We start from the raw sequence: 10,830 nt of genomic DNA, 5'->3' as shown, positions 1-10,830 counted from the left end.
CTTCCCATTCCTAAGGTAACACGTCGGTAACCTCGGTTAAGTCGTTTGTTGGGATATCTGTCTTGGTTACATCTTAACGTCTTGATTTTAACCTTAATTTAAATATACTGTTAATTAATTTACGTTAATAAGACATGTAGAGCCCTTTAGGAGCGGTTATTTTTGACTTCTGAAAAGCATTATTTTGGACTTTGTTAGAGAGCCTTAGTAACCTGGGTATAATGTTATATTTTGCATATTAGCCTACTTGCGTTAAATTGAGCAGTGTTATTCAATGACCTTTGTTTTTGCATTTGGAGATGGTAGGTGCCATGCTGGAGAAGCCTTTACAAGCCTATACTGGGACATTTCACCGGGCAGCTCGTCCACTTTTACTGTGAAGATGCCGGCTGTATCCCGGGATAAGGAAGACTCCGAGTCCTCCTCAGATGACGACCAAGAGTGAGTGTTTATACTCCAAGTTTGCAGCTGTTCAAAAATATTCTACTGTCACATTATAAAGCATCTAACTTCGGATCATGACAGCAGTTGGTCTAATCACCACTTAAGCTACACTTAGTTATACCTTACTGAGAGCTGACTGTGCCTGTTTTTGAGCCAATTTCCATCTCCTGAATTAGTGTGGATTGCTTAGTATTAGGGTTTAACCTTAAGGTGACCAGTGCTGTTTTAACTGGAGTGGCTGGTAAGCTTTTAAATACTACTGTAGGTAGATGAGCTTATCCAAAAAATATCTATTCACACACTTGCATATTACAGTTCACCCTGTCCACCGTATCAGCAAACACACATCCCTTGCAATAGATGTCGATTCCTTCTGATTGACTCTGACTTTAAGGCTGTTTCCTATTTTCTTGCCTGATTCATTAGGAAGAGTTGATATAAGTGTACGTTAATGTAAGGTGAACGTTTATGGCAACAGACATCTCTGAATAATACAAGACCTACTCAGTATATAGCATTACAGGCCTATACAGAGGGTCCCTACACACATAAAGACAAACACATGTAAAAGAATTCACATGTACAAAAAGACCTTTATGTAAACCAAAAGAACACAGCACATCTGGTATTCACATTATTTGTATTTGTTTTCTGTAAAATATCAGAAACAGTCAATAAAAATTGTAATGGATAATAATTTGGCACTATTTTGGAAAAGATTAACACAAAGTAGAGAACAAGAGTTTTTTAACTAAAGGATATTTCTGTTCACTGAAATATTAAGAACGGAAAAGCAGCGTCTCTTTGCTGGAATCAGGGCATTTTATGGCATTTTAACTTGAATATTGTTTAAAATTGTATAGGCATAGTAATATACACGGGAGCTGAGACTACCTTCAATTAATAGCCTGTGCTTTTATTTACAACAGTCGATAAAATGACCCTGCCTTTATTTGGGACAGGCGTCAAAAGAAGATAGGCCTTTAATTACTGTCAAACAAAACTCTGCAAAGATGGGAGAGACTCTAAGATTGTACAAATCTACACCAGAAAGAACATTTAAATGTGTACAAAATTAGGGTAAAGGGAAAAAAAACCAACTCACAAATCACTGATTTGAAGTTACTTTGTAAGACAGCCCACCCATAATAAAGCTGCTGCGCCGTGAGTGAGAGAGGGAGACACTCTTCATTTATTGTGATCTGCAAATTAATTAACTCTAAATACATAGTGGGCATCTATTTGAGAGCTGCCTTTATTTGTCAGAACTTGCAGCAACACCAGGCTGGTAAAAAAAAGACTGGGCCTTAAATTGGGATGAGCTTTTATTTGAAGTGTTACAGTAAGCAAAAATCAAAGAAGTACAAAGATTTTGAGATAAGAACTATTTGGAAAATATCCTGCATTTTCTCTTCACCTTTGAGTTCACACTTAGTGTTTGTGTTACACATATTTCCTTCCTTTCCTTTCTTTTCTTTCACATTTCAAACAGCTTTGCCCCCCGAATACTCTTGCATTAATATTACTGTGCTGCTAACAATGTGGCCTTTTTGTCAAGACTTGAAACATTTGTTGTGCATAGTCTCTTATCCTCTCATGTTGTTATATATTCAGTCAAACAACCAGCTGAAATGTTACAGAAGTGTTCTAGGGCTTGCAACAAAACCAGCACAGAGGAAGAACGAGCTGCCATATTGTCAGTCATACTTGGATACCTCAGCTAGGGGCAGCAATTGTTTACGTGCTTCTCCCTCTTATCACAACTGTCCATGCCTGATTGAGCGCTACTCCATCATCACGCTACCTTATCTTATTTTTAGCTTTTAGATAAGCAGGCTGTGTCTGGTACTATCAGATAGTCTGAGGGTTAACAAGGGTGTTTATTCGTGCAGCATATAAGTTTGTTGTTGCCCAGCAGCTCCAGAAAATGTGTGTGGTTCTGTCTCTATCTGTCCATCTGAAACAAACAGCATCTCAGGATACATTCCCCAGGCGTTAGGTAAACCACCCATATAAGCTATTTCACATCATCCAGGAATGAATGCCAAACATTTCAAGCTGTGAAGTTCACCTCGGCATGCGTCTCTATGATATCGCTACAGGGAACTTTATCCATGTGAAAACTTTATCCCATCAGATTATTGTGGAACTTTTAGAAAATCTGCCTCTAACTGTGACTTCATTATTATTTCTCTAGAGACCATCCCTGCATCGCCTGGTGTGGCCTTAGCAAGAAAATTCCAGTTCTCTTGTTTGTCCCTGAAGCTGCCGTTTCCAAAGATGGCAAGATCTGCTCTATTGGAGGTAAACAACCGAAATTAAAATAAATAATAACACCATCAGAATATGACACCTTCAAAAAGTTGGATACTAAGAATATCTTGTTGTCCCATGTGTTTCATTTGCCTAGAGCGATACAGTTTGGCCTTTAAGATCGTGCGCACAGAAAGCCGCCTGGTACGAGGAATACTCGCCAATCATGGATTCAGTGAGGTAAAGTTCTCCACTAAACCTGATATCTATGTAGCTCCTTGCTGTGTAGGATCAGTGATAGTAGGACTGTTTTGATTTCTTTTGACTGATAATGTCGATGTCAAAACCAGGCAATGCACTCATGGAAAAAAAACAAACGAAATGACCTCAAGAGCATTAATCCTGTTTCACGAGGGCACAAAATCCCCGTTTTTTTTTCCTTTTCCAAAGCAGTTACAATAATTCCTTTTTTATTTCACTTCAATGCTGCTTGACTCCCGTTAACCCATCATCAAAGGCAGACGAGTGTCTACCACGGCCGTGACTGAGCCAAACTTAATAAGACTTTATTGCAAACATCTGGTTCTCCCCATGACACTGGGCTGCCGTGTTAGCTCCGCCCCTTAAGGAATTGTTGGAATAAAACAAAACAAAACTGATTGAATAATATGAGGGCAATGAAAATCTGCAAGTTTGCCTTCCTTTTGCAATAATTTCTGAAGAGCGGGCCGTATCTCTTCAGGTTGGTGTCTGTTTTGTTTCTTTGATTTCATAAAGCTGTCATTTTTGATAGACATCGGAATATACTGCTGCTGTCATTTTAAGATGATTCCTTTTCTCTGATGATATTAAAACATGTTTTTAAAAATATTTCTTCTTCATCTCCATCTGTCTGTGTTTCAGGTTCACCCAAACAGTAATGACTTTAACCTGATGTGGACAGGATCCCACCTCAAGCCTTACATTCTCCGCAGCCTTCAAGACTTTCAGAAGGTCAACCACTTTCCCAGGTACGATAGAGAGCTCCAATGTATGAGTTCACTGCCACTGTTTTCTGTGTTATAAATATCAGCCCTGAGCCACTCTAAGCCCCTCAGTTCAGGCAATGTGTTTGTTGGCTTCCACTGCAAAGCGCATTTAGTTTGGACCAGTGCCTCTCTGAAACATGAAATGAATCATACTGTCAGGCAGAGGGCGATCTATTGCTGTTATGTGTGCGTTTCTTTTTGTTCTGTCAGTTTCAAAGCTGCCTATCGGATTGCTGGAGTATTTTAAACTTGAAGCTCTGCTCATTTTCTAGGTCGTATGAATTGACGCGCAAAGACCGGCTCTATAAAAACATCCAGCGAATGCAGCAGACTCATGGCTTCAAAAACTTCCACATTGTTCCTCAGACTTTTGTGCTTCCCTCTGAATACCAGGAGTTCTGCAGTAAGACACCTCACACCAACTCTACCTCTCTCTTTATGAAACGTCCACATCCAGTCCAAACATAGACATGATAAATGTTCTTTTCTCTTCTCTCTCAGATTGTTTCGCTAAGGACAAAGGCCCTTGGATTATTAAACCAGTAGCATCTTCAAGAGGGCGGGGCATCTACCTGGTCAGCAATGTGAGTGATTTGAGGCACTGGACTTCTCAGTTCTTTGAGCCTTTGTAAAATGAAAATAGTGTACACCTCATCACAGATTATTTCCAATAGTCCTCAAACCATTGGGTGACTTTAGGGTGGCTACATTTGCTTCTTCAATACATACTGTAATTGGGAAACACTATCTCCTCTTTAACACGGATGTAGACCTCTGTTCGAGGTTTGAGCGTTTTGACTGACATGTAAAATGTAAAATGGCACACATTGCCAACTATCATACACACAGAAATATAAAACGAGTTGAGAGGAAGGTAGTGTTGTAGTTGAAACCATACTAACCGAAACCAAGACATATCTGAGACCAGAGTGCTCCGAGACCAAGACAAGACCCAGACATTTAGGGACAGAGATCGAGACAAGACCAACACCATAAATGTCACTGAAAATGCATCATCTTGTGTGCAGCAGAGTGTCACTTAAACCTTAACAGGGGAAGTTGCGGCTGTAACCGGGGGTTAAAAATATTAATTTTTCTTTTTGTAAGCGACGTTTTCATTCTAATCACAGTAAAGACGTGGAAAAATAGCCTGTCAGTGGTGGTCTTGATTTCAAATCTGGAGTCCGCCCAGTCTGAGTCCCAGACAAGACAGAGTAAAAATGCTTAAGATTCTGAGATGAGACCAAGACCTTCAAAAAGTGGTGTCGAGACCGGTCTTAAGACCAAGACAGATGTCGAGTGCTACAACACTAGAGGAAGGGTAAGGGTCCATACCGAGATCTTTATGTGTAAAGCTGTTTGTTCAAAGAATAAATTGACATAAAGGGAAATGCGCTTATTTGTTTGCATATGGAGAGTGAGGTGAGAAGTTTGATACCACTCACATACTTTTGGAATAACCCTGAAGCTACAGCCAGCAGACAGTTTGCTCAGGTCCTCGCAGACAGGAAACACAGGAAACAGCTTTATGCTAAGCTACACTAACTAAATATTACTCACTGAGTCAATAAGCTTAACGTTCCCCCTAATTCAGGCTTTAACACAGATTTACATTAATGATAAACCTAGAGGGAGTTAACTGTTAGCAGACTTAAAAAAATACTGTGTGAACTGAAACAGTCACTCAGCCAGATGTTGCGTGCGTGTGCGCGCGTGTGTGTGTGCGTGTGTGTGTGTGTGTGTGTGTGTGTGCGCGTGTGTTTGTATGGGGGCGCACAGATGCAGCTGTCTTTGAAAGAAATATCAACTAGTGTTTCAGACATTAATAGGCTTTGTGGAGTAAATCACACTCTTCCAAGGCCCGGGCTTATTGGGGGAGCTCAACAAGGTTCTCACTCTTGGAAAACACGTGCACGATTCTTCTTCTTCTTCTCTTCAGGCATTTTTATGAAAGAGTGGAAAGAATGTCAGAGCGATATTTGGAGAGAAGAAAGAAGAAATACGCTCATTTTTTTTGGTGTGTGTTAAGGTTTTCTCTGAACTGTAGCCAGCACTGAGGTTACACTGCCCCCCCCCCCCCCCCTTCCCCTCCCCCATCACATGTCCTCTCAACTTCGCCACCTGCAACACATTTCAACCTCATAAATGACCCCTCTCCCACCACCAGATTGTGTTTTTATAGGCTGTTATTGAATGCTGACCCGCCATGGCCAGTGTCATTGCAGTCTCCAACTTTTTCTGGATCTAATGAAGGTTGGATGTTAATGGTTAACAGCAGTGTCACATCATGCATTTGGAATTCAGTATTTAATGCTGCTTTATATGAATATATGGTGGAGGGATGGGAAACATTCAAAACAGTGCATTGGTCAGAGACATACTATTAATACTGTTGATTTAGATTGTGAGGCGCTCTTGAAACTTGTCCAGTTGAAAGTGTCATCTGATGTAATTACTGTAGTCAATAATAATACAAGCATTAACCTTGTCTAACTGATGACAATGTATCATAATAAATACTGCCTTATTATTCTCTCTTCTATTTGTTTTTGTGTCACTTGCAGCCAAATCAGATTGCGATGGATGAAAACATCTTGGTGTCTCGCTACATAAACAATCCACTGCTGATAGATGGTGAGTTTCTCAGACAAGGCTCAATTTGTTAGCAGTGTTTTTGCATTCTGACTGAAGTTTCTTTTTTTCTGGTTACAGAGTTCAAGTTTGATGTGCGGCTGTATGTGTTGGTGACATCATACGATCCACTCCTCATCTATGTGTATGAGGAAGGCCTTGCCAGGTGACCTGCGTTTGGATTTTTTTCATCGCTCGTGAAGTTACCTGAGACTACACTTATTTTATTACAGCACGTCTGTGGATCAAAGGAGCTACAGTATATGTGACTCTGACATGAAGCGTTTAAATATTGGTACTGCGGTCCAATTTCAAAACATTGAAGAGAGCTGTCTCCTCCCCCCCCCCCCCCCCTCCCTCCAGAGTCGATGTACACGCAGGTTGCCATGTTGCAGACACAGAAGCTTCAGTGTTTAGCCAGCTCTGCATCGGTCTTGAAACCTTTCTGCGATCTAACCTCTCGAAACTCAGAAGGAGGACATACTGGCTGCTGCATTGTTGTCAGAGAAGCCAGCACTGCAACATAGTGTGTTTCATTAATGTCTGATGTAGTAAGTTCCCTTTATGATTTAATTCAGTAGATATCTTACATATTGGTCCTTTAAAAGTAAGGCATGTTGCAGTTTTTCATTAGAATCTACCTGGTTCATACCAAAGACTACACAAAAAAAGAAGTGGACGTAGCCACTGTGCGGTCACCTCGACATAAGGGGAATACATATTACTACTCCTTCTATCCTGGTTGACGGGTCACTGTGGTAGCTTCTTCTCAATCAGTGGTAGACATGCCCCACAGATATATAGCTGTATTGTTTATTTGATCTAAAGACTTGAAGGCATAAACTCATTAGGAAAATTTTAACAGATGTATTGGATCGACCGAAAAGTAGGATCATTTGATATGATTGGATACGATAAGAAACAAAAGTTGGATAATTTTCTCCTGTTTCAATAGAAAAACACTATTTATTTATTTTCATCCAGTGAAGTGTTCCCGTCAGTCCACTAAAGAAAGGCAGGTTAAAGGCAGTTCTACATTGGCTTCACTATTGAATCCAACAGCTAAATACACAGTCCATGTTTCCTGCACTTAAGGCACAGTCACAGGTGCTCCTTCAGTGCCCAGCAGAGGGCAGCCTTAACTCTTCACATTGGCTGATGAGAGGTGTGCACTGTGTTGGGGACTCTAAAACAAAGCGCTCTATTGTTCCAGTTTCAGGATGTGCTTCACAAATATTTCTGATCGTGTCTTTGTGTGATTGCTCTTTATTTATTGGTTGTTGGTATTTAGTGAAACCGTGATCCACTCATCCTAGAGGGGTTATTTTGACAGGCGCAGGTAGGTCAGGAGAGGTTGGATGATTTATGGAACGACAGGTCGGCTTGAGGTTCGTGCTGGAAACAGAGTGCCACCGCCCTCTTGTTTGCTGGTTTGATTATCAGCTGCGAGCAATAAATCACGGCCAAATTCTGAATCCCACTTTTATCTCCTGACATTCCTTTGGGTTGTGTTGGTATTCAGGTACACAGAGCGTGCCAAGGAATTCTCATTATTGCACATGTGGCATCCACTCCTCTTAAATGCTGCCAGAGACTAATGTCTCCCCAAAGTGCCCCCTTATCAAAAAAAACAAGTGTCAGATTTTTGGATGTGGTCATTATGGCAGATAGATGTGTAATAACAATGTATTTCTGTCTTTAGATTTGCTACAGTCAAGTATGACCGGACAGCAAAGAACATAAAGAACACGTTCATGCATCTGACTAACTACAGCCTGAACAAGAAGAGCAGTGATTATGTCAGGTAATGTCCATCAGACATCAAACATACATCCACTGTCCAGCTGTTATGGGAAGCTGGATTGACTCATCATATCATATCATAACTGGACCATTTGAAGTGCATTTCTTTCTTTTCAGTTGCGATGACCCTGAAGTTGAGGATTATGGGAACAAGTGGAGTATGAGTGCAGTGTTGAGGTATTTGAAGCAGGAGGGGAAGGACACCACATGTGAGTCAACTCTTCATTTTTCTTCCCTTCTCAGTTTTTCATAATTTCCTTTGTTCTGTGATAAGATAATATTTCTCCTGTTTGCTGTTTCTAACGCCTACTTTTTTCAAAGTTTCTATCAGTCGTTGCTCAACAGGAGTCTTTGATTAATATTAATCTCTTAATCTCGTCTATTCCAGTGCTGATGAGACAGGTGGAGGACCTCATCATCAAAGCTGTACTGAGTGCTGAGCTACAGATCGCCACTGCCTGCAAGATGTTTGTTCCTCACAAGACAAACTGCTTTGGTAATCCTTTTTTATTCATTTTACTGAAACCTTTGTGACCTAGGGGTTAGAAAACCTTCTTCTTAGCCCTCAGCGAGTAGACTGATAGTAAGAAAAACATGTTGTGCAGGAACATGATAATTAAAAGTCCTGCAAAAGTCAGCTATACAAGATTTTTTTCCCTTTGATTAAAATCTGAACTCTGCACAAATTCCCTCTATTGCTCACAGTTCAAAGACACACATACTGAGTCATCCATTCTGCATCACCCCTCTCATTTCCTTTCAGTTTCACATTCATTGTCCAGCAGTCCCTCTATACTTTTTCTCCACTGAGCCGAGCTGAGTTCGCAGACAGTCGGTCCTCAGTGTGGAGCCGTCTTGCCCGTCCCTGCCCTTTGACTGTCTGCCGGGTCGCAGAGAGCCTATTGACCGAACCAGGAATCTGCTTCCTCCTCTTTGTTGCCATTCAGGTCTGCCTGATTTAGGCTGACTGTTTTCTTGGCTCCTCTTGCCTAGCAGCAGGCTCGTGTGAACTCCATTTTGGAGCCATTACCCATGTTAGTGTTGGCACTAATTGTCTGCACTCTCCCCCTCTGTCTGGCGGTCTCTCTGAGATTTGGGGTTTCGCAAAGCCCATTGACCAAACCTCCCTCAGCATTGCTGTCTCTCTTTCACTCTCTTTTTCCTCTTTTCTTGCTGTTTCTGTTTGTTTATTGTCCACACTCCACTGCTCACACTCTCTTTCACCTCTCACGTGTTAGAAAAATAAAGGGCTGTGCAGATGTGACAGGCTTCTGTAGACATAATAGCCCCCCATGATTGGTGGTTGTTTTGGTTGTATGCTGTGAGCATAGCAGCGTTGACTCACACCATCAGACATTCTCCTGCATATAGATGTTATCTGCACCTGGAGCATCATTGCTAGGTTGAAAAACATACTTTAGCCTGGGCAATGAGTGTGAAAGTTGACCATGCTGGTATTTACGGGGAAATGTGGCTTACCAAGCTTCCACCTGGCTCATCACATACGCACTTCATCGGCATGAATAAACAAGGGAATGCAGATCTTTGGAGTAAGAGTCCAAATCAAGAATGGAAAAACAAGTTTGCTCTTTTTTTCATTCAGTTTCTCACTTGGGTAGCTTGGTTTATCACACACATGTCCTACATGCAAAAAAAATGCTTCATAGGGTGTTAAGTCATACCATATTAATTTCCACACTGCATGACCTTTAGATTCTTCACTAAACTAAATTCTTCTCCATAAAAAAACATCTGATGCTGTAGAAAAGCTAATACAAAGTAAAAGTCTTAAAATGGAGAATGAAAGGTTGTGAACATGGATTAAAAGAGTCAAGATTACGGGCGTTGTTGCACTGTTGCCATCTTTTATGTCTGTGTTGGCAGAACAACGCTGACATCTTATATGTTAGCCTGAAGGGACATGTATAGACATAGATACTCTCGCAATGTCATTGTGAAGTACAAAAGCAATTAGGCTCTACACCTTTTACTATGAACATAATACACCGTGGTCTGCTGTGAACATGCACGTTACCCCACTTCAGTCATATCACTTTACTATTGAATTTGGTGTAATTGTGTTGTGTTCAGATGGCCCCAGGCAAGTTAATTACAGCATTCATAGTCTTTCTGCAGGATTAAGTTTCCAAAGACAGACATTGACGGTTCCAGAGGACCACCCTTCTCCTCCTACAGTGTGGTCCCATTGCATGCAAACTCCCCGTGCTCGTGTGAGAATGTATGGACTGTATGAGTACAGAGACATGTAGGAACCAGTGTAAAGCACCCGGTTTTACAAACAAGCAGGTCGGACTAAGCTTCAGGGAGTCCAGTCTAGTATCTTTGTGGGCTGTTTCTTGTCTCTTAAATAAATCCCACCAAAACCACCAAGGAGTCATGTTCACTTTCTCCTTTTCTTGCACTTATCCTACATCTACTGGTCCCACTCCTCCTACAGCCCACAGTACACCCAGCATTAATGGTTAGCCTCAACAGCTGTATGTAATAGTAAACAGGTAAAGCATCAGAATGCAGGGCAGTGTGTACATGTGTGTTAGGGCAGTGAATGCACAGATCAAAGCAGCTATTGTTTTTATACAGACTCTGGCTTTGCTGGAAGGGAGCCATGTAAAATGGTAAATCACCTTATAATCTTAATTTACTGCAAATT

At 41.1% G+C, this 10,830-nt stretch overlaps 1 protein-coding gene across 1 annotated transcript in view; it reads left to right on the top strand.

Annotated features, from left to right (window-relative positions):
* The first annotated feature begins 299 nt into the window (after positions 1–299).
* ttll5 (tubulin tyrosine ligase-like family, member 5) overlaps positions 300–10,830 on the top strand; it is a 46,603-nt gene continuing 36,072 nt past the window's right edge. Inside the window, 11 exon segments of the mRNA XM_061062470.1 lie at positions 300–441; positions 2,642–2,748; positions 2,855–2,937; positions 3,601–3,707; positions 3,998–4,128; positions 4,227–4,309; positions 6,290–6,359; positions 6,438–6,522; positions 8,059–8,160; positions 8,277–8,368; positions 8,548–8,655. Coding sequence (XP_060918453.1) covers positions 383–441; positions 2,642–2,748; positions 2,855–2,937; positions 3,601–3,707; positions 3,998–4,128; positions 4,227–4,309; positions 6,290–6,359; positions 6,438–6,522; positions 8,059–8,160; positions 8,277–8,368; positions 8,548–8,655 — 1,027 coding nt within the window. The 5' untranslated portion in view covers positions 300–382.

This window comes from Labrus mixtus, chromosome 18 (genome assembly GCF_963584025.1).
Source record: "Labrus mixtus chromosome 18, fLabMix1.1, whole genome shotgun sequence".
Classification (NCBI taxonomy): domain Eukaryota; kingdom Metazoa; phylum Chordata; class Actinopteri; order Labriformes; family Labridae; genus Labrus; species Labrus mixtus.
Note: the sequence above shows the minus strand (reverse complement) of the source record. Positions and strands in the feature narration are given on the sequence as shown.